Source organism: Aulonocara stuartgranti (genome assembly GCF_965226115.1).
Source record: "Aulonocara stuartgranti genome assembly, chromosome: 11".
In the NCBI taxonomy this organism is placed as follows: domain Eukaryota; kingdom Metazoa; phylum Chordata; class Actinopteri; order Cichliformes; family Cichlidae; genus Aulonocara; species Aulonocara stuartgranti.
In genome coordinates, this window is record NC_138947.1 from 6,910,956 (window position 1) to 6,938,354 (window position 27,399).

Sequence of the window (27,399 nt, forward strand, 5' to 3'; positions counted from 1 at the left end):
TAGGTTCCAGCCCCCCCTGAGAAGGATAAGTGGCAGAGAATGGATGCATCTAAAAATGTTTTAATTGCTTTAAAGTTTGGCATTTAAACAGTGCAGTCTACAAGCATTGAACCGCTTTATGAGATAGCCTCAAGTGGCCTCCCAAGGAACTACAGTTAATTAATTGGCTTAATTTTTCATCCCTGGAGGTTGCAGTTTGGTGCGCAACAATCTTTATATGGGTGGTATACGTCAAAGTAACATCCACATAAATCTCAGGACCCAAGGCTTCGCAGCAGAACATTGCATTGTAACAAGATGATCGATGTTATTCACTTCGCCTGTCAGCAGTTTCATTGTTGTGGCTGATCGGAATAAATGTTAGAACAGAATAAGATTAGGATGAACTAGCAACATTTACCAGTGAGAGTTTTGTGGGAACCTGGTTTGTTCTGATGTGGAAGGGAGTCAATCCCATTAAACCCCACAGCTTCAAACCGAGTGTTTACACATCTGAATCTATGTGCTTCAATCTTTATTGAAAACTAACACAAGTAAGCACAGGGGCTTTAGCGGAGCAATTCTGCATGACATCTGGCTTGTTTTGTCACAGAAATCAGCCTCTGTGGGTTTATGTTGTTCTCATTACCTGGCATTGTTTTTGATGCTGGCTCTTTGTTTTAGATGAAGAGTTACATTTTCCAAATTAAAAAAAGTAAACAAGCCTTTCACAAACATTTAAATGTTTCCCAGAGCAGATTAAAGCAGTTTGTTCTTTTTTTCCCTCAGTGAGCTCTCAGGTTAGTGTAGCTCTGGTGGGATCAGCCACAGTTTGAAGGAAAGCGAGCCGTAAGAGAGGTCGTGCAGAGGTGCTTTCAAGGGAGGTGTAGAGTTTCCAAATAGCTACAGAGCTCCAGAAGGGACGTGAGGTGGACCACAGGTTAGATTTTTACAAGCAGAAAAAAAAAAGAAAAGGTTTTCAATGCTATGCAGTACATGTACCTCAATGAAACTTAATCTGTGCTGCACCAGTTGTGTGGGGAAATGACACTGAGACATTATATGCACAGACATACAGTAGTTTATATACTGTATGACTTTAAGGACATGTTATAGATTTATGAGCTTTTATTTATATATTAAAGAGACAAACTTGTAACCCTTTAGGTGGCTTCTCTAACAAACACACAACTGCAAATAACACACCTTTAGTCCTCAAATGGTATTAATAGCTCGTTTAAGAAAGAAAAAAAAGAGTACATACTGAATACACTACATATAAAAAAGAAAAAATGTTTGCTTAAAGAAACGTCAAACCTGTGTGCTTTGAATTACAAGTGAGTTGAACTGTATGTAGATATCCAAGAAAAGAGAGTGGCGATGTATAGAAGGCTTGAGTAGTATCAATTATAACAGTTTAAACTCCCAACGGTATGAATTTCAGTACTTGAAAAAACAGAACCCCCTAATGTTAATGTATCACAGTTGATGTATGCAGTTTTTGTGAGTTTGAGACTTTACATCATTGGTATCATTTCTTGGATGTAGCAAATATGATACAAATTAAAACATATATGAAAATTAATATTTAATTGGGTTTAAAAAAACTTGTTAAGATGCTACGTTTGAATGCTTCAGTTTAAAAAAAATGCTATTTTCTGTCAATTTCATGATTCAGGCTTTATTAAAATGGTGTGGAAAAACTGTATTGTGGCACTGGAGCAGTTTCCACTGGTCCGACAGGAAGCTGAGCTCAGTGAGCTGGGAAAAAGTGAGACTGCGAGTAGTTATTTGTAAAAGGAAAATGATTCAGTCCCATTTGGATCAATTTTGGATTGAATCATGATGATAACAGTAAGTCAACACAACACAAAGCTATGCTGCAATAGGCTCAGGCTCCTGTGGGTCTTAACATGTTGCACAGAGCATTTGTTCAGCACTCACCTCTTTCCATTCACTGCGTGTGTATATATAACACTAATCCACGCTGTTAACTTTTGTCTTCTCGTTCGAATAGTATGTTTTTTGTCCTCATCTCTCTATGCACTCTTTCCACCCCTTTCTTTTTCCCTTTACCTCTCAATCCAGCCATAGTAGACCGCTGGCAGAGGTCCCCTCCTGTTAAAAAGAAACTGAACTAAGTATACCTAGAAGCCTTTTTATTGTACTAATGCACTGGTTATAACATTTGTATGATATAGCCTCTATCTTTCATTCTCTCCATCCATCTGTCCAATTTAGTAGCCTAACATGGATGTCACTGGACAAGTTCTGACAGTTTGTTGGTCTGGGGCTTTCAGGTATATATTATAACAATATGCCAAAATCTTCCCAGGAGTAGATGTCTCAGCATATTCTCCCCAAGGTCAGATCATACAATGTTCCGAGAAAATGCTAAAAATCTCAAGAGCTACATTTCAGACACTAGAAACCTTGGTTTGCATGTTAAATTATAAAGTTCATGACAGAACAATTAGAAAAAAAGACAAGTACGAACAAGTATGCCTTTTTTGGAAGGGTTGCTAAGCCTCTTTTCTCAGAAAAGAACATGGTAGCACAACTAAGGTTTGCAAAGCTGCGTCGAAACAAAGCACAAGATTTCTGGAACAATGTCCTTTGGACAGACAAGACCAAAGTGGAGATGATGCACAAAGCCACATTTGGAGAAAAGTCAGCATATCAGCACAAACACGTCTTGGGGACCTTAAACTCTGTTTACCAAATTATTTAACAAACAAACGTGAGGCCATCTGTCCAAGCTAAGGTTTGGCATTCCAACAGTACAGTGATCCCAAGCACAACAGCAATCTACAACACAATGGCTGATTTCAGTCCATCACACTGAAGTCCAGACTTCATCCAGATTGAAATGCTGTGATAGGAACTTAAGAGAGCTGTGCATGAATTAATAAAAAAAAAAAAAGTGGGACAAATTCCTCCAAAATAATATGAGAGACTGATAAAGTCAGTCAGAAAATGATTACTTCTAGGTGTTGCTGTTAAAGTTGGTTCTAAAAGTTACTGAATCATGGTTGTTCCAAATGTCATTAGACCTTCTTCATGCCTCGCTGGCTTACAACATCTGAGGCAGCAGAGATGGGAGAAGGAAACTATTGTCTAGTTTCAGTGAAGCAAAAAAATCATACAGGCAGCAGAATTGACTGTGTAAATAATGCTTGACATTGATAAAATAAAAATAACTTGTTAAACCAACTAGGATTTTTTTAAGTTATGCCCATTTATTTTATATGTCTATTGCAATAACTAAGCCAGTGTGCACACTTCTTATGGATACTTCCTGTGGATGCTTTCAAGGCAGGACTGTACATAACAGAATCAAGAGCAGGTTTTCCAGGTTCTGTTAACTAGATTCCTGAACTGTATTTTGTTTTTTAGGTACACAGTTTGTAGGAGTTAAAAAGTTGAGAATGGCAATGATGACTTAAAAAATGATGCGTTTTCCCCACATAACTGCATGCAAGAGCTGCTGTGCTGTCCCTGTAATTGCCAGCAATACATTCTTTGTCTTTTAATGGTTTACAAATCTGACAACAACAAGAATACACAAGGTCCCAGCAAGGAATGGAAACAGAGTTGTGGGGGACGTAGAGTAGATTTGTATGTGAAATCACAGTAAGGATGGCTGCATCTGTCAGTGAGTGCACCACTTGGGTCCTGACTGAAATATGTTAATAAGTTCATGCCCTGAAATTTGGCATGAACACTCGTGGGCTCTAGAGGATGATTGTTACTGACATTTTCCTTTAAAACCACCGAAGCCTTTGACTTGGGTGGTTTTAGTCAAATGTGTCAACAACATTTGGATGATTTTTCATTAAATTTTAGAGGCTTTAATTTCTCCTTGGGTTTTTCATTACATCTCAGTTTTTACACCCCCCCATAACTTGTCTTCCAGTCCAGGAACCTAGAAAAATGCCACACTAAGATGATGGACATGGATTAGCACTCTAACTGTGAGATGTACGGTTATAGGATCTACATCTCAACTCACCCAAATAACAACCACCGGGTGGAGAAGAGCTCGATTTTCTGCCTCTAAAGCCACAAGTATCGCCTCCACTTCAGACAAGCATGAGTGACTGACCTAAAGACCAAAGACAAAAACAAAAAAATTCATGACTACTTACAGCGGCATATTTTACTTTCACAGAGAAGTTGTAGAAAATAGAATAAGAACTTACAGAAACTTGGATGAAGTTCCACTCCTTTAACAGACACCTGGCGTTGTCTCCCATTAGATCTGGGACGATGTCCAACTCCTGTGAATGAGAGATACCCTCATGTTAAATATTCAGCTGATGTATCTTGCTTGACTGATAAGATTTAAGGTAGGTCCACCAGTGCCAAGGTCCTAATGCATTTCATATAGAATGACTGATCGACTCCAACGCTCAAAGGTCAAGAGGCTTCTGGTTTTTGTTTCAGCCACTATTTCAGTCATCTGTTGCGAGAGTACATCCACCTGCTTTTCTGCCATGAATCATTCTATGATTACAGAAAAAGGTTATTAAAAAAAGGAAAAGATTTGTGCCTAAAGATCACATAACTGAGTGGCTTATTTCCATCAACTGCAGTCAGAAACTTATTAGAACAAATGAGACAGGGTAAAAAAGAAACTATTTCTGGGCTTCTTATACTTCTGAACTGGCAGAAAAATTCTGTCATACGCAAAAAACGGGAACAGCAATCATACGTAAGCCAACTTAAATTTCATTATGCTGCAAATTGAGTTGAAGCCGACATGCAGCCAAGAACTGTAAAAGCCTTTTTACTTAGAGAAATGAGACATTTACGTTCTGATCTTTTAATTTTGGCTCTGGCACACAAATAAATTGAGGCAACTGGATAGCCCACAATGTCCATTTTGAATTCATTTTTGTTGTTTTCCCTTAAAAATATAACCTGTTACTATAGTGTCAAACATTCAGGAAATAAACACAGAAATAAACATTCAAAATCTATGTTTGGCATTGAGATGTCACTGTTCTCCTCATTAAAGTAACTGAAAGTAAATGAGAATGTGAAATGGTTATGGGAACCATATGCTCAATGGTTAATTGTTCTTGAAAGATAACTGCCCCCAGCTTCAGGAGGAAAATCTTTTTGGTCCGACATGCCGATTTGCAGGGTTCTAAAAAAAAAATCTGACATGATCTAAAACAGGTTGGCCATGAAATCGCAGAGTAGACGTGTTTATTTTAGTTTAGGCCTAGAGAGCCAAGAAGCCACAGAACCCCAAACACCAAAAAGACCAGTTAAACAAACCGGAGACATACGGTTAATACGGAATTTAAAAGTGTTAAGAAACTATTCTCATTTTTATACAAATAATAAGGCATATCATACATACACACACACACACACACACACACACACACACACACACACATATATATATATATATATAAACACAACTAGCTGAGATGCACTGTGTATTCTGACACCTTTCTATCAGAACCAATTTCCGCAATTTGAGCTACAGTATCTAGTCTGTTGGATCAGACCACATGCTTCACTTCCGATATGCATCAGTGAGCCTTGGCTGCCCATGAGCCTGTCACTGGTTCACCACTATTCCTTTAAACAACAAGATGGTGACCACAGAATTGCTCAGTTCCAAGATTTAAAAGAGGAATCCAACTTTTATGAATAAAACGGACTCCATCTTGAATTAATACCTGAATTGGGTTTTTTTCTCTAAGGTACAAAAAGAACAAGGTACTCAGACTTACAATGTGAATTCTTTTACAAAGCTTTTACTTTGTAACATTATTGACTGGTTATTTTTACTGTCTTTATGATACTTATGTCCAATTCTTACATAATTTTTTGTGTAAGAATAATACATTATTTATTATTTGTCTCATATGTCCAAAGTGACTTGTATCGCATACTCTTATCATTTTCTTTTCTTAAACAAAGTTTATGTGCTTTAAGTCCAGATTCCAGCATGAAAGGTAATTATTATATCAGACACAGGTACTTACATATACATATACATATTTAAGCTTGTGTTTGCATCAAGATGAAACATTAACAACATCTGCAAGCTACAAATACTGCTGACAGTATGAATATGGTACGTTTATTAAAGCTACCAGACACTTTGGCCCTAAAATATATTCAAAGATCAATCATCTAGTCTAAAAAAAACAACTTGTTGGCAAATTGCAAGCAAAGCTTAGAACCCATTATTTAAAACTATCTGTGGCTGACAGCCAAAAAAAGCACATTTGCTGGCACACTCTGTCCAATCATACTACTTGTTTTCTGTCTAAATGACAAATTCTCTTGAGTTGAAAGTAATTATCAAAAACCTTCACTAAGCTGATATGGATCTGAGGATTCCCTTTGATGTGCACAGCATATTAAAATAACAACATGTGTCAAGATTAAACGATACCAGGGGGAAGAAAGAGGAGATAATTTGATTTGAAAAAAAAAAGTTTAATGTGTTTTTTCCTCCCATAAAACATCTACTTGTCTGTGTCAGTCTTTGTTTCGATTTTACTCCAATCAAATACTGAAAATGTGTTTTTAATAAAACAAGAAAGCAATTGTCGGGTATTTAATGACACTGTTCAATGCAGAGTAATTTTCTTGGAAGAGGTTAAGGTTTTTATCACAATGTTAACTTTTTTCAGTGTATTTAGATGTGGTCACTTGAAGGAAACAAACACTGGATATACTAGACACAAAAATATTTGTTTCATATTTAGTAAAGTAGGTTAACCTCCTAGGACCTGGTGTCCACATATGTGGACATCACATTTTGGGTTGTCTAGACCAAAATACAAAATTTTGCTCTACAAGGGCCTGATATCCACTTACGAGGACGTTATACTACCACTGTTCTATCAAAATTTAAAACGAACATCCTCATATGTGGATCTAATTTTTCTCGGAAACAAAAATCAGGTAAAAAAAAAAAAAAAAAAATAGTAATTCTTTGCTTTTACATTCATCAGGTCCCAATCAGCCCAAATAGCAAAGAGAAAAAAAAATGCATGCCATGAAAGAGTTTGGGTCTTAAGAGGTTAAACAAAGGCATGTGTGCGCTGCATATCATGTCAATGACAGTATTAAGTATTTATAATGACAAAACCGCTACATTGTTTGGCCAAAATAACCACACTAGTGTTCACCAATCCAATGTCATAAACGTGGGTAAATGTTAGTATGGAAAACAATATCTGGGAATTTAAGAGCAAGTGCTTCTATTAAGGTTTTAAACATATTCACACATTGGTGGTGGTACGGTATTTTTAGGAGTTAACATGAGAGAATCTTCTTTTATACATTTTTTTAGAAATTTAAAAAGGAATATTTCACTCCATAACTGAATGCACATAATTGTCCTGTGTCCCTCAATAAAACATATACATTGTATGCAGACTGTTTTGGTATGAGCTACCCAGTTTTGCATCTGTAGAGATATCAATCCTTTTCCTGAATTTAATTTTGAAAAACTCAGCAACAATGTCTCTTTTCAGAGCTCGTGGCTCATAAAAATCTGAACATTGCAATGAGCAAGTTCATGGGAGAATTATTTTTCATACTACCTACAGCCACCACAGCTAGATAAGACTGTGGCTCAGGTGTGGGGTACACTGCAAGTGTTTACATTCTATCACACTGTCACAACCACAAGCTTCTCGTCATGGTTAGGTGCACGCTTCATTCTTCACTCTTTGGTTTCCACATGAGATTACTCACATCAAGGTTTACCACAAGGTACCACTGAGCTCCATTATATTTAAGAGATGCTCAGTTTTGGACATCTCTACAGCCAGTAAAACTGGGCAACTAACACTTAAAACAAATCTAGAAAGACAGATAGCACCACAGGCCAGTGGAAAATCAGTAAATGTGATTTTGAGGTGAACCGGCCCTTTAAACTGCATCAAATTGATCTCTTAGATAATATCCTGCTGAAAGAATCTCTAATCATATTTTTACTTGCACGGTCTTTGTCTCTTGTGCACACATGCTGCCAAATCATCCACCTGCACACACATATCCCACTTATCCCTGTATTAGATTCAGGCAATGGCACTGGGACAAAGCTAATTCTTCATCTTCCGCTTCTTCCACTTGCCTTTCATCTCCCCCATTTTTCTTCCTCCCTCACATACTCCCTGAAAAGGATGTATCTGGTTCCGAACACGTGTTCCGGAAAAAAACACAGCCTCACCGGCCACCTAAGTACAGACTGGAATAGGTCTAATCAGCCGATCCAAGGAGGAGAAAACATGACCCCAAATCCATCTCTGGGGCCCATTCCAGCACCAGACAGCAAGATCCGCTCGTTCTGACACCAGCTAAGGAGGGACTTGGAGCAAGTTTAAAGGAGGATGAACAGTTTGGATCACTGACAAATATGGAATCATGACTTGCAGCTTGCTGTGCCACTGCACTCCATTGTCTGCAGTAATGCCCAGCGAATATCTATACCACATCAAAAAATACAGGAAAAACATTACTAAACATGTATAGATGTGTAATAACTGATGGATGTGAAATTTCAGTGTATAATAAACACTATGAAAATACATTTGATGTAAATACGCACGATTCATAGTGTAAGAGAACTGATGAGTCAACTCTTCTTCTTCAACTGCTTAAAGCACGCATGGATTATTTTATCCTAAAAAACTACTATTTTTTTCATTCCCAGCTGCTGCAACTCAAACAATGTTAGAGCCATAATTATTTGCTTATGTGGCAGAGATGGAAATCATCTCAAACCCTGCGATGTAATACCAATACAGTACTTCACTCATGATACAGTATAATTGGGATTTTTAACATTCTGTGATATTCGAGTATTGAAAAAACATATATTTCTACTTGTCAATATCCGTTTTATCCAATAAGATACATTTATTTCACTTCAGTTATTTTTTTGCTACAAAATGATATTGTGAACCATATCAGTCTGATATCAGTGTGTGTCTGAAAGGGGTAAAGCTGGCAATTACCTGTAGCCTGTTTATGATAATATTGCAATTAATTGTGATACGTGAAAGTCACAAATTTGTTGTAGTCTAGTCCAATCATCTTTCTCCTGGCCTTCTTCAGTTCAATCAGCGTTCACACTGTGTACTTAAAATCTCACTGCGCGTCTGCCATTTTTTTGCCCTCAGCACCCGTTTTGCTCTATAGTTATGTAACTAGAATACCATATTATATTTTACAAGTATTCATACTTTTTAAAATTATACGTTTTTTTCCATCTTTCTCTTGCTTTAAACAAAATATATTTTATACTAAATTCTTTGTAGATTTGGAATCATAGTGTATTTTGGTTTCATGTAATTGAATGTTGTAAATTTGTTTGTGTATTGGGAATGTAAAAGCCACAAGAGACAAGGGTTGAAAATTAGCAGCAGCTCTAAACTGTGCAGAAACTAATGACCGCAGATCAGTTTCATGCTCAAAACTGGAATATGTGAAAGTGCATTGCCTCTTTTAAATAAATAAATGAATTGAAACCTACTTTGCTGCATCAATTTTTCCCGCAACACTATTTTGTGCTATATTAACAAAAAAGACAAGGTATGGTACGCAGACAATGTAGACTATTTTTAAATTGAGTTAATTAACTCTTGCTTGCTAAGAAGACATTTACATTTCTAATTTATTAGGCAACAATGATTTGTTTTCAAATCAACAGTCGTCCATTGCAATTGTTAATTTAAGGTGTTTGTTGGGATCAAATAAGTCAGCTATTTAACTGACCACTTTGTTAGATATATCTGTTCAATTGTTTGTTCAATTGTTCAATTTTATTGGGTGACATATCTAGTCATCCAATAAAATGGAAGCCAGTCGGTGTAGTTAGTTCAATAAAACATGTGGACATGGTCAAATCGGCCCACCAAAGTTCAAATTGAGCTTGAGTCTGGCATAGTTGATGGTATCAGAGCGGCTGCCCTGAGTATCTGAGGAACAGTTGATCTACTGAGATTTTCCTACAGATCCATCTCTGGAGAAAATGGTCAGAAAAAGCCACTTCTCTGGATAAAAATACAATATTGAGGCCAGAAGTCAGAGGAGAATGACCAGACTACTTCAAGCTAATGGGAAGGCAACAGTAACTCAAATAACCACTCATTACAACCGAGGCATCCAAAATATCATTTGTGAAGCAATTGGATTAAAGCAGCAGAAGACCACACCAGGTGGGACTTCTGTCAGCTAAGAGCAGAAAACTTCTAATAATTGAAGAATGGAAAAACTCTGCTTGTTCTGATGAGTCTTGATTTCTAGTGGTAGGGTCAGAATTTGATGTAAACAGCATGAAAGCATGGATCTATCCTCAATTGGATCAACAGCTCAGGCATAGGGATATTTTCTAAGTACAATTTGTGTCCCTTAGTTCCACCTGAGCACTGCTTAAATGACACAGCTGAGCATCGTCGCTGTCCGTGTCCATCCCTTTATGACCAAGGTGTACCCATCTCCTGATGGTTGCTTCCAGCAGAATAATGGACAAAGCTCAAAAAGTCTCCAACTGGTTTCTTGAACATGACAATAAGTTCTCTGTACTCAAATGGTCTCCACAGTCACCAGATCTCACTGGTGGAGAAGCAGTTTCTCATTAGTAATGTGAAGCTGACAAATAATTTGCATTACTGTCAGACCTGCCGACAGACCAATAACAGTCATCAGTGGCTATATGCAGACAACACATCCCGATAATTAATAATAAATAGGTTACTGTTTATAGGCAAGAAAAAGCAGCGAATAACCGACGATACAGTTCGAAATATTTGGCTTTTTTAACAGTTAGGTAAGGCTAATCAACTTTTTACTTTTTATCCCTGAATATCACTGCTGGCGAAGACAAGCAATAAGTTGAGTTCACCGTCAAAGTCTTCAAAAATTCATCTGAACTCATTGAATTGTTTTGTACAATAAACAAACTAAAATTGTTTTATGCTCATTTGCAAACTATGCCTATTAGTACAACAATGTTTAAAATGTTTAAAATGGTTGACTGTAGGTTTATTACAGTTGTTTCCTACTGGATATCCCTCTAACTGGATACTAAGAACAGTTTATTTTGATTAAAAGTAATTTGCCACATTTGTTTATTTGCCTTCTTTTCAAAATCCAGGTTGTTTGAGTTACCTGTTACGTGGCTTCCTCTAAGGAAACCCAATGGTTGTTGAGGTAAGAGGAGAGTAATTCATATTTGGAGCCTCTATGTGGTCTGTGCTGTCAGATGTCCCAGATTGTCACTCTTTTCTGTTTTGCACATGGACACTTTACTCATTGTCTATCAGGAACAATTTTACAAATTAAATAAAGGATGTTTGCTATATGGACTGAAGGCAACGTGGGAATTTGATGTGCCCACAAAGTGACTACAAGTTAAGGAGAAGGGGCATCTGCTCTCCTGCGTGCAGAGTCAGAGGAGGAGGCTGGGGCTGTGGGGAGGAAAGTTGCAGGGTGTGGAAGTCCCAGACAGGCTCCATTAGAGGTGTGACCACAAATGGCAAGTTTCACCACTGGGCCACCCAAGTGGAGCTCGCATAGAGTTTATGGGGAGATTTGAGGTATATGACAGGAGACGGATACGGGTGAGATAGAGGAAAACATAATGGTAAACTGGTGAGGCTCTACAGTTTTGTTGTCATCACAAACAACACTTGAATTAGCTGTTACTGCCCCGTACGTACCATATCCAGAGCTCCAACAGCCTTCCGAAGAGCATCTGCCAGGTTCACAGCTTCTGCCAATCCACCTGTGATAACGCATGCTGATCGTGATAAAGTCTCTGAAAGAGAAGACGTGTGATTTTAAAAACTCCTCCACATAAACAAAAAATGGCAAAACTCTGAACGACAAATAAATCAATCTTGGCACATTACAAGAGGTGCACTTGAAAAATTAACATGACTGCACCACAACCTGGCTTGCCTGGAAAACAATTAGAATTTGAGATTGAATATAAATTATCAAAACAGCATTGACTTAATAGTAGCTACAAAAAAACAATCGGTACAGTTATCAGTGATGTGTAGTAAAATATACATCACTGATCATTTTTTCTCGAGAGTTATTTCTGTAAATTTACATCTTTGTTGTCAGTTTGTGTGGGAAAACGTAGCTTATAGACACCCAGACCCTCAGCTACCCTCCATCACCCACTGGACATGGATAAGCAGCAGTTACAAATAGGCGGCAGTCAGAGAGAGACTCGCCCCCAGCTTTTGGCCATTCCTGTGGGGAAATGTGGACTGACAAGCAAATCGACAGCTTTAGGTTTCACAATCAAACAAGTCTTCACTACAACAAACCAAGCCCTCACTTTTGCAGATATTGCACCAATTTCTCATCTCCTTCCCTCATTTGTAAAGAAAAGCAGAAGATACCTGAAATCCTCTACTTGAGTTGTCTGAATCAAACTGCACTAAAATAAGGTAGGATCCATACACTTTGCCATAGTTTCAAAACAAGAAAATAAACTTACTCAAAGTCAAAGTTCTTTCCTCAGTATGAAAATGAAAGATACACTTGCAAACTTGTTCTACTTTAAAAGCTTATCAGGAGAGGCGAGCACCAAATGTAATACATAGCTAATTATGACATTACACGCTGACACAATACTGCGCTTCTTCAGGTGACACTTTATGTTTGGTAGTAATATGCAGTGCTCCCTTATTCGCAAGGGTCTGCCAGCCCGGGGCAAACAACATATTACTTACATTGCACGCTCAAAATGCTAAAAATAGCTATAAAAATAGCACTGTAGACAAAGCCTGATTCCTACTTTTCATAGTTATGACAATTAATTTATAGAAAAAAGTATTTGTGAAGTTTTATTATTTTTCCTGAATTCATTAAAGTTAAAGCTAACAAATACTGAACAGCAGCAAGTCCAACATGACTACCTCAATTTGACTTTTATCTTAATTTTAGTGATGGCAAACAGCGTCACCTACTGTGTTGTGGGCCCTTTGAGGATTCAAAGGAGGACTACAAATCAAAATTAAAAGTCCATAGATAGAAATAACACAATTTCACTGTGACATTCATCCCATTGCACACTACTGCTGCAGCAAAAAAAAAGTAAGACTAAATATATTGTTGTTATTTGAAAGCCTTCTGTAGAGTAGCCATAAATGTTCAAACAAACACACACACACTCTGTGGTGGCTCTATGCAATCACACAGAAATGCAAACACAAATTGAAGCTCTCGTCAGTTTCTTGTACTGACAGATATGAGAACTTTTTTCCACGTCCTTTCTAAAAATCAAACAATGAATTCATTCACTTCAGAGGCTCTGAGAATAATCACTTATGTCATCATCAAACAGGTACTTGTTGGTCCAGGTGCTGGTGGGGTGAAATATAGTGCTGTGTTTATTTCCATTTCTCTGATTATGATAGTCTCCCTTGTCCTGACTTGCTTTCTATAGTACTCACTGACTGTGTAAATCCACAGTGTTCATCCCAGGCTAAACAATACTACAAAGAATTTCTTCCTTTGAAAACAATAGCCTATTTTAATTCAATGTCACCTATTCACAACTCCAGACCACACAAAAAGAATGTAGACACTCCTACACTGCTTATTTCTGACCATTTAACCTGTGTGAGAAGACCTAGTGGAATCAACCATTCATGTCTACCTGTCAGCATACACATTTTATATAAGTAAGAGGATGAAAAACTATTGTACTTTGTACTGTACATACAGGAAGTTCTATGAAAGCATATCCACAAAAGAAACTCACCTTTGATAATGGACTCTGCGGCAGCCAAATCCCGTTTGTAGGTCACCTGGAGGACAAAATAACTTGGGTTTATCCAGTCAGTTTACCCAAATGAGAGAAAGGAACGTTTTATTTATGGAGATCTGTGCACATTGTTTCAGTTTTATGTGCAGAGATTTTCAGATATCTGCTCCCAGAAACTCGCTGGAATCTTATCTGTGAGCTACACTGACAATTGAGCTGATTATGTTGCTTTTTAAAGGTTTTCTCAGATTATTAGAAATATTCTCTGAGTAAAATTAATGTGTTCATCAAATACAAAACAAGCCATACAAGTGTTTTTCCAAAAACAACAACAACCCGTTTAGCTTCAATCAATGATTTGGACCTCAGATTTGGACTTTCCTCCAGTTTTTATGTCATGATGCACTTTCACATCTCTAAAGATTATTCAAATGAGACAATATGATAGTAACTCTGTAACTTCCAGTGGAATAAGCAGCATTTTAAGTATTTAGAAAATTTATTTGACTGAAGAAGATAGCACTTCTGTTAGTTTGCCATAGAATATGTTCCTACTTTGAAAGTAAAACTGAGGTGCTCAAACAACACCACAAATGTATCCCTTGTGCAAAAACAATATCATCTGAGACTACACTCTGTTTTGTAATGCATTATCTCACAGTTTCATAACACATGTACGATTCTTGATTTAGTTTTTGACTCCATAAATATTCAAACTACCTGCTAAAAAAAGGGTTAGCGATCCATCGTAACTCTGACTCAGTGGGTCACTGTTGTGCTGCTTTGAGCACCGCAAAGTAAATTCAACCTGTTATAATGGAGCAGAGCCTTCAGCATGTAAAACCAAATTGCCTTCATATCAAGTTAACATTACGTCTAACTAAAAAAACACACGTCATTAAGAATGGATCACACAGAAAACTGAGAAGAAAACGTTAATACAGTAGTTAGCCTAATTTCTATATGCTTATCCTGGATGTCACAGTCAATTTATGTGTGTTTCCTTTTTTGCCAGCACCCACAAACTTTCAATTCATGATTTATCTTTACTCATTTGATAAATCAGTGGCGTGCAGTTGTGCTAGCCAAAATGTCACAAAATCCTCGATCCCAAACCCAAAGCAGGCCCCTGGCGAGCTCACCTTCCACAGTGTTGGCGGACCCTCAATGAGCTTGGCATTGGTGCCACAGTACTGCAGAGCCAGATGGAGACACTCTGTGCCAAACTCGAAGTCTGACTCACTGCACTGCAGAGGGGACACAAGAGAGAGCAGATGCTGTGGACGGTCGCTGACACCAGTGTATTTCCATCAAACTCAGCGGAATGAAGGTACCACCACAGTGTATGCTCTGCTTCACATAAAATATGTTCTTACTAGCAGATTTTTACAAAAGTTTGAAAATGTTCTGTTTTGTAATCCTCCTTTTACCACAATCTGAGTTGAGTAACAGGACGATTACTCATATTTAAAGAGCCAGTAAAGGACAAGCAGAAACCTCAGGGTTGAAAAATGAATCCAACACATAAATGTCAAAAACTGCAATTCCTCCAGCTGGACACTTGAGGCTGCCTGACTTAGTTCCCATAAACTACCAGGTTAAAATGCCCAACTTTAGAGCAGAAATAAGCAGGTTTACAGGTAGGTATGGGTAGTTTCCTACTTCATAACATTTCATTAAGAATATTTCAGTGAGTAAATTATAACTCACCAGTCTGAATGTTGTTAAGGTCTCTATTTTTGTTAGATAAGGGTGTGGACCACTTTGATTAACAGTCGTACCCACAACTCTCAGCCTGTGTTTGTGGTGCTGGGGCCTTTGGAAGCTTTCTTAATTGAATTAATATAGTGCGCTTTGAAGTAGAGAGCATCCAAATAGTATGTGCTCGAATCTTGCACCAATTAGCAGGTACTGCCAGCAGCAAAATATGGTCATCTCTACCTTAAAAAAAAAAAACCCACGGCATTGTTAAAACACACACTTATCCAGTCCTTTGATGAAGTCATCATGGCTACATCCATCTTTTAGACATAATCTATAGTAGAGGGGCTAAAAATATTAGATTCATGCCTTTGTTGTGAAATCTCAGACAGTGACTGCCAAAACCGTTTTCACCATGCCAGCTAATATCAGAATTATACCAGACAAGAGCCATTTTCAAGCAGTCTTTGTGAAAAGCAGCCCATGCAGAAAGCAAACAGCATTACTTTTCTTCATTGATCCAATCTTCAACACCTACAGTAAAACAAATGTTGCCTAAATCAAAACAAAAAGCTTGAAGAGCAACCACTGCGTGGCTTAATCAATCACTTGTTGTATTGTTTGGAGTTTTAAATCATATGTGCTGCCAGAGAGAAATATCTTGTCTTGGGACATCAAAAACACATCCAAACTGTTTATCCTCTGAGGAACGTGAAGAATTAATTAACTCAGTAAATTTCACATCAGCCAGAAAATTTGATTTTTGGCTTCTACTATTGTTCCCAGTATTTGTGGACATGTGGTCATTATACCTTGAGATGCTTGTCCATGGCCTATGGGGAACCTAAACTTGATTATACCAATTACCAAAATCATAATAAACAACCCCCTGGAGACATTTCATTTCCAACCCAAATTTCCTAGAGATTTTACATGTAGTTGTTGAGAAAGTTCATTGTGCACCAAATTCTTAAACTAGCGAACTAAATGATGACTTCTACGATTTCTACGCTAAGCAGAAGCACCAAATGTGAAACAGTTCTTATAGATACTTCTTGCGTTGACTCTTTTTATTGGTTTGAAAGATTTTAGTTAACTTAGTGCACCTGTGTTTAAGAATTATCTTACATTTTTATTACTAAAAGACTTCAGGTACAATCTAATTTATTATGTACTGCTGGTATGATGTGCAAATTGCTAAATAAGGTACTTCTTTCCTCTGGGCGCTCCTCAGATAAGTTGGCTTTGTGCAACACAGGTTAGACGTTCAGCTGAAAAGATTTCCATATCTGGAGCCTTTTATTTCACTCTCCATACTGTGACAATGTTTACACAGTAAAGGTTTCATAAAACAAAGCTGCCGTCACCACATTTTTCAACGGATGCTTCACAGGACGTTGTTTTCTTTGGCTAATGCGCTCTTGGAATTGTAACCCTCTTATCTTTCTGAAATAAGATTTAAAATGTGCAACACTGGTTTCATCAGGTTCATAAGACATTTTCCCACATTGTTGTGGGAGATGTGAAATGTTTTATTTGCTGCTGAAGATGTGGTGTACAGAGGTTTTAGAGGAGCTTTTTTTGGTTATTTTGTCGAGGTTAAAAGGTTAGCAGGCTCTGAGGTTTTCGCCTGAAAGAAATTCCTATAACAATAAATAAATTGTTAAAGGAATGACCAAAATTGTACGTCTCACAACTGTATCTTTTTTACACTGCAGTGTAAGGACTTCAAAGACTGGTGGATCTTAAAAGTAACCTAGTGAATCGGGTTTTTTGGTTTGAGTTTTATAGTTTAGGGATTTTTTGTTTGCAATTCAACTTAGCTTCCAGAGAGATTATCCCTCTTTCAGTTTAGTTTTCATTGTTTTGAAAGACTTTAGCTTTAGTTTTACTCTTATATGTTACAGCGTGAGTTTTAGTTTAGGTTGGAGTATACGCTACATGGAAAAAAGCATTGGCCATCTACACATTACGCCTACAGAAGCTGCTTGACAATGGAAACCCATGCCTTGAAGGTCCCTGCACACAGTTTTATGCTGATGTTAATACCAGTGTAGGATAGGATCTCTGCAATTACAGTGTTACCAAAGTCTTTTATTCCCTGTATGCTTCAGCACTCAGTCACTCTGTAACTCTATGTGGTCTGTCACTTCACTTACACAATATATTACAGTACCACACTCAGATTTCATGAACTCTGTAGACCAGTGGTTCCCAAACTTTTTTTGCTAGGCCCCCCTTGGTTTTACAATAAAAATGTTCGCGCCCCCTCACCTTTCAAACTCCATTGTGGTTTATTTCACACCTCAACCATTTAGTAAACAATTAAGCAGATACAAGTAAACTGCAATAAATTAGAGGTAGTAATAAAATACATTACTAACTCTTACAATACGTCCACACCTACATGGGTATTTTTAAAAACGCAGCTGTTTGGGTCTTTCGTCCACACGTAAACGGCGTTTCGAATCACTGAAAACTGAGATTTTTTAAAACTCATTTTTTGCGTTTACGTGTGGACGAGTTCATCACGCAACGTCAAAGGTATGTGCCTTTTTTCACGTCACGCTGTGCGCCACGTTATTGTTTACATGAGATGAATTGCAGAATGGCAGATAGAGACAAAATACTGTTAATCTGACTATCTGCAGGTTTTATATACACATGCAGTTACTGTTCCTCCAGACTGCATGGCTAGGTCACTGAATGTATACACCTGCAGCAATGGGACTGAAAAGACCTGAATTCAGAGATTAATAGGTGCTGTAATTTTGTCCATGTAGTGTAGTTTTCAGCGGCACAATTTAAGTGTCTGAAAACATGGATTACATTAAAAATGACCGACTCACAGTAATGTAAAGGTCACAGTTGCAATAAAGATAATCACTAAAGCCTCCTCAGGATGGTTTTCTTGTTTTGACTAAATTGACCGAGACTAAAACTCAAGTCATTGTCTATACATACATTTAATTTTAATTAGCTATCTTAAGAACACAGTACTGTTTTACTTAGTTTTTATTATTTCAGTTTAAAAAATAAAAAGTTTAGCTTTAATTAGGCAAAAAAGACCTTGGGTTATAGCAAAGAGTTGCTTAAGAACACATCCAGCAGATACGAACCAACATTAAACAGCACTGAATAACAATATCAACTCCAAGGAAAATACTTCCATATTTAGCTGCTAAATTCTTCACTAACTGTGTCTGCTTGCTGTTTGGGTCAAAGCAGGTAAAGTGCAATGGGTTTATATGAGATTTTTTGCTGTCTGTTGCTGGAAACTATGCTGATTAGAGCAATTAGACTAATGTTCTAGTGTTTTTATGTCCTTGTTACTCTGTGTCATTTCCCTCCCTAAACTCATTAGAGTTAATTTTACCAATGAATATTTTATTTGTGCTTTGCTGGCTCCGTTTCTGAAGATCACATGCAAGTTTGGATTGAGGCGATGAGGTTTTCTCTACTACAAAGACAAATTCAGGCTACCTGAGATTATAGCAGGGTAATATTTTATCAAGCTATAAAAGAGAGGGGAGTCTTTTATATCTGGGACCATGGAACTGCAGAGAGAAATTACAGCAGAAATATGCTCTTGGTTTTGTGGTAATTTAACCTTTAGCATTTTCTCCTGGTACAAAGGCTCTTGCTGGGGACTGGATAAAGTGTCCTCCCTTTTGTCTTTTCAGCCCTGAGTTCTTCTGCTTTCAATAGATGTCACGCTACAAATGAGCAGCTCTAGAGATTTTTCATGTGCATGTCCTAGAGTCTTAACCTGACAGATACCTTACACTTTCCCTTCTTTTGAAAAGTTTGAAAAGGAGGCGAGGGGGACGCAATCTTACTTGACCTCCTTCTCCAGTGTGCCTTGAAAATACTGCAGAAAAGTGAGCTCATTTTCTGAGAAGGCCAAAGCCAACAGGCCTCTCAGAGCAATCTGAAGATCCATGTGTGCCAGGAGTAAAAATAACTGCAGACACACGGCGCTCCAATTTAAGGCATACTTAACGTCTTAGCTCAAAGTTTGCCGTGCCCTTGAAAAAAGTGGCTATCGGAAGAACCATCTAATGAAGTAAAGGTTGAAATAGCAAACTGGAAGCGTCTGAAAAATAAATAAGGTCAACTTCATCGACTTAAGTTTCACATTTCGTTGGCCCACTACGTTTTAGCAATAAACTTCTGCTTTCAGAGAACAATTAACGCATTTACAGTTTACGTCAGCGTATAATTCTTTCCATTTTTCAGGTACACATAGTAAAACACCCTATACATGCGAGAACATTAATCTGAATCCACCTAGACGTTCCGTGTAATTTCAGTCCTATGTTACCATTTTTCCAACTTAGCCTTTGTTCACTTTTGTTCCACAAACTAATCTTCTGCACTGTGGCAGAATATAATCGTGTGTGATTTCTTTCCTAGATGCAGATGAGGCCAAGAGAAAGTGATAGCACCCATGCCACAAGCTCTTCAAAGTGAAACCCTGCAGGTTCTGGCATATCAGCTGAACCATGAAGGACTATAAGGGTCCGTTATGATGTATGGGAATCATAAAGCCCTTTGTCATCCAACTCATGTAAGCTTTAGTGCATAAATCTCAATATGTCATTTTAGAAGATTTCCCAGATGGTTTTTAGTAATTATTTGACACCACAAATAAGTCACACATGCCTGCAGGACTTAACCATCTATCCTGTGATATGTTTATACAAAATTTATACAAAAATGTACTTTTACTTTTTTCATCTCAGGCAACAAGCTCCGACTGCGAGCATAGAAGGACCACTACTTTCTATTTACATGCAGCAGCAAATCAAAAGGAAGTTTCTTAAAAGATAGGGGAATCCACTGGAAAATCAATGAGGTTGGGCTAAGGAAATTTCTATTGTTATTTATAAAGTTGCGACAATTCTGTGGCATCAAGTAATATTTTCTCTGGTTGAAAATACCATTGTACTAACAGCTAAAATTAATCTTTAGCAAAACAGTCTAAGGACCTTGGAAAGAAAAGTGTCTAGACTTCTTCAGATTTCTTGAAGACGTTTCATCTCTCATCCAAGAAGGTTCTTCAGCTCTAAGAGCAATTGGTAAAGAGTCCCAGATTTTAAGCCCTATGGGAGTGTCCCCCGAGAGGGTCATGGACCCCCTATTGATCCTCTACCACACACAAGCCAAGGTCTGAAGATCACAATCAACCAGGGTTTCAAGTGAACCCATTGTGAAGTCTAGCCCCACCCTATCATGTGATTTCCTGAGGTCAACAGGCCCAGGATGTGAGTGGACATTAAGGGGTCTGAGCAGGGATCTCAAAACTGGATTATAGATGGCAGACAGTTGGTGCCGTAAACCACCGCCTCTGTTCAAAGATGGCCGTTCACAGTGGACATAGATGGCTTCTTTCACTCGTCTTTCAAACCATCAGTCTTCTCTGTCCAAAATGTGAACGTTGTGTATGAAGTACAAGGTGGGAAAACAAAGACCAAAACTGGAAGAGATAAACTGTGGTTAAACATCAATATTTAAACTGATGTGTACCCTCAGTCACCTTTGAAAGTGGGGTGAGGAGCCAGCCTTCACAGAAAAGAGCCAAATATGGTGAAAAAGGCACACAGTTACAGACGCTCTGTCCTGAAAGGAATTACAAAACAAACTACAAGAAAAAGAAAAGCTCAAATCCAGCTTGTTTTTCCACCTCCCACACTTGACCAATCAATGTGTGAAGTGGGTGTTACAGAAATGGTCGCACACAGACCTGTGTTTACAGCAAGACTTGACAGCCAAGTATTTCGTATTTTCCTTTTTGTAAACTGAAATCTTAGCTAAATACAGAATGTCAGGTTTCTTTTTATCGTGCATATAACTGCATCAAACCAGAAAGACCCAAAACAAGATGCCTCAAACAGCCCATTTGTTTGTTAAAGATACATCAGAGTATAGGTCCTACCCTCTGATAGGCCTGAGAGATGACATCATATGTAAATCCTTGAGGCATCTCGCTGGCTCTGTACTTGGCTCTCTCCAAAGAGTGGTCTAGGTAGCCCTCGGATGTGGTGGCGATTACTGTGGAAACAAGAGGTCGGATAGCTCCCGCTGCCTGTTTGGACAAAAGACAAAGCATTTAGGTTAACGTATTTGTGCTCAATAGTTCACAAGGACAGAATGTATAAGAGAAAAAAGAGAACAAGAAAAGCTCTGTAAACAATGAAGTCAGTCCCAAACTATCTTCAAAAGAACATGAAATAATTTCATGCTATAAAAGCAGTGTTATCTTGAGCTCTGGAATGTAATTTCACAGTTAGCATGCATATGTATGGAACATTTCTGCATACATATATACCTGACTGCCATAAAGCTCGCTGTAAAAACTATCACAGATGCTTCTAACAATTTTTAACTCATTCACTGCCATTGACGTCTATAGCCGTCAATGGCAGTGAATGAGTCAATGGGTTTAACTCATTCACTGCCAATGGCTGGCAGTGAATGAGTTAATAGTTTTTGAAGGGAGACTAGAGAAAAAACAAAAAGCCTTTTACGAGAAAGCATACTGGGAGCACACTGATACATATCTATCAACATATTCATGCAAAAATACACAGAAAAATTAAAATATCTAGACAGGAAAATCCTCAATAAGACAAGGATCACATTTGCTTCCAAACGCATAAGTAAGGCACAATTAAATCCAAATATTTAAGGTAAATGTCGTGAATAAGTACATTCACATGTACACATACTTAGACACACTCAAGGGAACCAAAAATATTCACACAAGGCAGTGTGCAATGAGCTGATGGTGCCACAAATCAGTCTGACCAAATACTGTGTGACTATACAGTTCTACAGAACAGAGAGAGGAACAGACAGAAACACTTAAAAGAGGAAAATCAGAGTTTTTCTAGCACATGCAGTTACCTTCCATCAAAGCAAAAGTCTATAGTGAGTTAATGTCAACGCTTTAGTATAACTTTTGCCCTTTATGATCAAAGTGTGACCTTTAAAACAATATTACTAAACATGTACATGAATCATGAAATATTACTATACAAGTAGTAAACTGGCCTTCACTTCAGATATTTTTTCATCAAATAATTCTGATTATTTTTCAGCCAAGAGTGAAAATTTCGAGGACAGAACATTTCCTTGATCACATGAGCTGGCAGCTTCACAGTAACAATAAATCCATCGTAACCAGAACAGCCAGAGTACGCACTACACACTCTGCACTTCCTCCCTTGGATATTTAAAATAATAACAACTTCTGAGATAATATTTTCATCTCTCTGTGGCAGATTGAAGACAGACTCCAGGAGTAGGCATTCAGCAAGCCTGTGTGGAAGAAACAAATGAAAGGAAAGCAAACATGTGTTTCTGCATGTTACACACGCTGTTAGAATCAAAATTAATCTGTTACGTTTTAGTAGAGACAGGCTTTCTATCATGAGCGTGGACACAGGCAGGATAATGAAGACCAGATCGCCCGCTGTGAATGCACGTCACATAGCACGCATGGACTCTCAGAAACACCACAAATGTTTGACCTGTGTAAAGGAGCGCTTGCTTTTTTCATAACCTGTGTGACCTCTCTCAGTTTGGGTTCTTCAATCATGACTCATAATGGAGCTAATCTGTGAGTTTCTTCATCAACGAGGCCGTGGCTTCGGCCTAAATGTTTTCTGCATGTTACCAGTGACATAAACACCACCGCCAAGAGCAATGGAGCTGTCGGTCTCATAAACAGTTTATGAGAAGATGGATTCATCTGGTTTTAAAGGGGTGAGTGAAAGGTGCAATCAAAAACACTTTGGTTTTTCTTTGACGGGAGAACTTGAACTTCTTGTATTTTAGTGTGTGGCTAACTTTCTTGTATTCCTCACAGAAAAATAAAACAGCAGGATGTCTGATGTGTTTACACCATGTGCTTTAATTGGCCTTCTCTGGTTTTCTGCTAAAGCACAAGAAAAAATGAAGTATGCACTAAAGTTGCAATTTCATTTAGGTACGCTTTCCAAGCGTGAGGAACGAGTGGCTTTCGTGGTTTTTCCTCTTTTTGCAGGAGGATTAAGATCTTTCTCTCTCCTGTGATGAAAACAGAGGTTTCCTGAATACGTACCAGATTTTTCATGATATGACAATTTCTGAGATTTAAATACACAACTATGCACCAGCAAAGTGAAACTTGCCGAAAGAAATCTGTGTGTTTTACCTTACTATAAAGATTATTTAATTTATTCTGACTTTATTCTGCCTTTTACTATATATATATATATATATATATATATATATATATATATATATATATAAATAATTTTTATTATACAACATTAATATTAACCATATTAACATTGCAGTAATGGACAGGATTACATTTGAGAAGGTTGGAAGTTGTTTGTTGTGGACGCTGGGATTTGTAATGAGTTATGGGATGTGTCGTTCCTTTACTGTTAAACATAAATATGTCTTTTTTAAGTCATAAGTCACCTTGCAGTTGTTTTTTGTTGTTGTTTTGGTTTAAGACTTAAAATTCATAGATTTATAAATTTTTTATGTTTCAGTGAAGAAAATCAATGGGAAATTCACCTCATTCATTGGGGAATTCAATTAATGGGAAATTCAGCTAGAGCCACTAATAGTCGTTCTTCTTCTAGGGCCCTGTGCTTCGTACGTCGCTTACTACATCCAAGATCAAATGAAACATCCAAGACCAAACCATCGCGCTAACCGTGAGCGCGCTAATCCGGTTCCCCGAACACACCTGCTGTTGACGATTAGTACAGCTGGTTGAAGTAATGTGAGATCACTGGGTGCCGTAAAAGGGGCTACGCATCGATAATAGAAACAGTGATCGGCAACCCTCTGATTGGTCGGCGAAAATGTCGAAGGAGTGCGCTCGGCTCTGTATTTTTCGGCAGCAGAGCAAGAACTCCTGAGTGAGGGATTTCAGGAGTTTCAGAGTTAAATCAGAACGCAAGGGAACACTGCAAAGGCTGCAAAAGCAAGGAGAGAGGGCTGGCAGAAAGTTGCTGACAAATTAAACTCGTAAGTAATTTAATAATAATAATAATAATAATATATTGGATTTATATAGCGCTTTTCAAGGCACCCAAAGCGCTTTACAATGCCACTATTCAGTCACTCTCACATTCATACACTGGTGGAGGCAGCTACGGTTGTAGCCACAGCTGCCCTGGGGAAGACTGACAGAAGCGAGGCTGCCATATCACGCCATCGGCCCCTCTGGCCAACACCAGCAGGCGGTAGGGTAGATTTATTATATTACACTATATTATCCAATATTATATTACATTATATTATATTGTTATATTATATCCTCTTTCACATTAGAGCCACAACAGGACCCACTAGAACATGGGAACAAGTAAAAGTGAAATATAAGAATATTCTATAGAATGGTAATATCTATCACTTATATTGCTTTTCGTCTCTTGGAAAGAGACCCTGAAATAATCTGTTTGTTTGTTCATAACAGCAACCAAGAAAAGGGCAGAGCAAAAAAAGACAGGTGGTGGTCCTGCACCCCCTCGTCAACAAGTTGGTTAAGTAAATAATACCCTCACGGGAATATCGATATCTCTCAATGAGCACACTGTCGCGCTGAGCTAAAGGATCCTGTCTATCCCGCAATATACGCTGAATTCTGAGGACTCTCCTTATCAATCTTGCACCTTCCGCAATGGGTGGCTCGCGTATACGGACAGGACATGGCTGCGACAGGCTTCCCAAATCCACCTTGGCTTTTATAGCCGTGGTCTCTCATCTTGATTACACGAAGTAATTTGCAATTGCTACTCTGAAATATGAATTACATCTGTAATAATCACATACATGTAATAGAATGTTAATAGTACATTTCCCTTTTTTAGGAAATGACCTGTATGTATCTGTGTGACATCAATAAAAGGATCAGGTGCTGCATTATCTTTAGTTACATTGATGTTATTTATTTATGGTGAAACAGTGGTGGAATATCGCTGTTGCTTTCGTATAAATGAAGCGGACATACCTGCGTGGCCGCGATCTAATCCTGTTTACATAAAGTGAACCTGCTCCCGAGCAGGTTTACGCTTACGGCTCTGTTGCTATGACAGCAAGTCCCGGATGAGCTTCAGGGAACCGAACGATCCAGGATCACGCGAAATCGTCAACAATCTAATCCAGCTAACTTACTTAGCGAGGTACGAAGAACAGGCCCTAGGTGTGTTGTTTACGACAACAGAGAACACGTTTGTAATGAAAATAACTGTGTATGCTCAGCAGACACTGGGTTTCACCGCAAACCCAGTGTCTGCTGAGCACATAGCAGACACACCAGTGGTGTCCAATCCTGCCTTCAACCTGCCATCGCTGTTAGATACACTCTGCTGTTTTGTATGCGTTTACAGTCATGTGGTACTTAACCTTCACATCTAATGACATCTGTCCTAATGATGCCACTATTATTCAAATCAAATCAAAATGTATTTCCATAGCACATAATAATACAACAAAGTTGACCAAAGTGCTTCACAGTCAGTCAGAGCAATAGCATAAGACAGAATACAAAAGAAACAGTTAAAAGGAGGGCAGGAAACAATATGACAATTGTTTGAAACAAAAACTAGCCACGAAATAACATACTAGTTTGAATCAAAAGCCCGACTAAAATAATACGTTTTAAGACGCAATTTAAAAGACTCGGAAGAACGAATATAAGGAGGGAGGTTATTTCAGAGTCTGGGAGCTATGACTGCAAAGGCCCGATCACCTCTGGACTTCAGACGAGACCTCGGTTGCGTCAGGAGCTTTTGATTGGAAGATCTAAGTGCCTTGTTAGGGATATACAAATGAAGGAGTTCGCATAGATAGCTGGGAGCCAAATTGTTTAAAATTTTAAAGGTAAGCAAAAGAATTTTGAAATTGATACGATAATCAACGGGGGGCCAATGTAGGTTGGCTAAAACTGGTGTGATGTGGGCAGAATTTCTAATACCAGCTAAGAGACGCACAGCTGCGTTTTGAACTAACTGGAGCTGGTGAATAGAGGAAGATGGGAGGCCCGAGTAGAGAGAATTAGTAGTCTAATTTGGAAGTGATAAGAGCATGAATGAGCTTTTCAAGGTCCTTCAAAGGAAGTTATGGCTTTGCTTTAGATATCTGACGCAGCTGGTAGAAACTGCTTTTTACCACAGAGGAGATTTGTTTCTCGAGTTTAAAAGAGCTGTCCAACCTTACACTGCTATTAATGTAATGGCAGTGTAAGACTCAAAAGTGGTGGTGGCAGGACGGGTAGAGAAGATGGAAACACCATAGAAAAATGAGGAAGTTTTGTTTTAGAACCTAGCTTTAAGTAATGACTCCTTCCTAGTTGACGGTAGCACCTTCAGATATCCTGTTTTTGTCATTGTTTTTTTGACGTGATTTATGTTTGACTGATGTTTATTTTTAAATATAACATTGTTTATATGTTGGTTTTATGTATTATACTTTCCCAGTGGCTCTTGTTTGTGTTTAGCTGATTATTCAGGACGTGCAGTTTAGGTTTGTGGTTCTATGTTTGGGTTAGTATTTACTTTACTATTCTTAACAGTTGCTGTTTCCATTCTGTTCCTCCAGTCTTGTCTCTGTTTTCTTTTGCCTTTTAGTGTTCCACTGCCTTGCTGTTTCCATGTTTAGTTGTTTTATTTCCTGTTTTATTTTGATAGTGGTTTGTTTGTATCTTGTGTACATCTACTGTATTGTGTTTAACCTTCCCCCTGCTCGTTGTCTAGATTGCTTTCAGCTGTGTTTAGTTCCCCATCTGTTTCTCCTTCCCTCGTTACCTCTCATGTATATATTGTTACAGTCTTCCTGCCGAGCTGTGTGCTCCCTAGCTCTGTATTCTTTTCCCTATAGATAAGCGAGTCGAGTTAGGCCGAGTACCTTTCCTGTATACTTTGCCAGGTTTTCTCCTG

The 27,399-nt window shown here is 38.1% G+C and overlaps 1 protein-coding gene across 5 annotated transcripts in view; it reads right to left on the reverse strand.

The window, feature by feature from the left end:
• crppa (CDP-L-ribitol pyrophosphorylase A) overlaps positions 1-27,399 on the reverse strand; it is a 57,982-nt gene that overhangs the window by 25,893 nt on the left and 4,690 nt on the right. For 4 of the 5 annotated variants that reach the window (XM_082552756.1, XM_082552755.1, XM_082552758.1 and 1 more), the window contains 6 exons: positions 21,393-21,542; positions 14,896-15,000; positions 13,751-13,796; positions 11,688-11,785; positions 4,182-4,259; positions 3,992-4,084 (listed from right to left, as the gene is read on the reverse strand). In XM_082552756.1, coding sequence (XP_082408882.1) covers positions 3,992-4,084; positions 4,182-4,259; positions 11,688-11,785; positions 13,751-13,796; positions 14,896-15,000; positions 21,393-21,542 — 570 coding nt within the window. Of the gene's footprint in view, positions 1-1,923; positions 2,098-3,991; positions 4,085-4,181; positions 4,260-11,687; positions 11,786-13,750; positions 13,797-14,895; positions 15,001-21,392; positions 21,543-27,399 lie in introns of all 5 variants that reach the window. The other variant, XR_014279837.1, reaches the window with a different exon arrangement.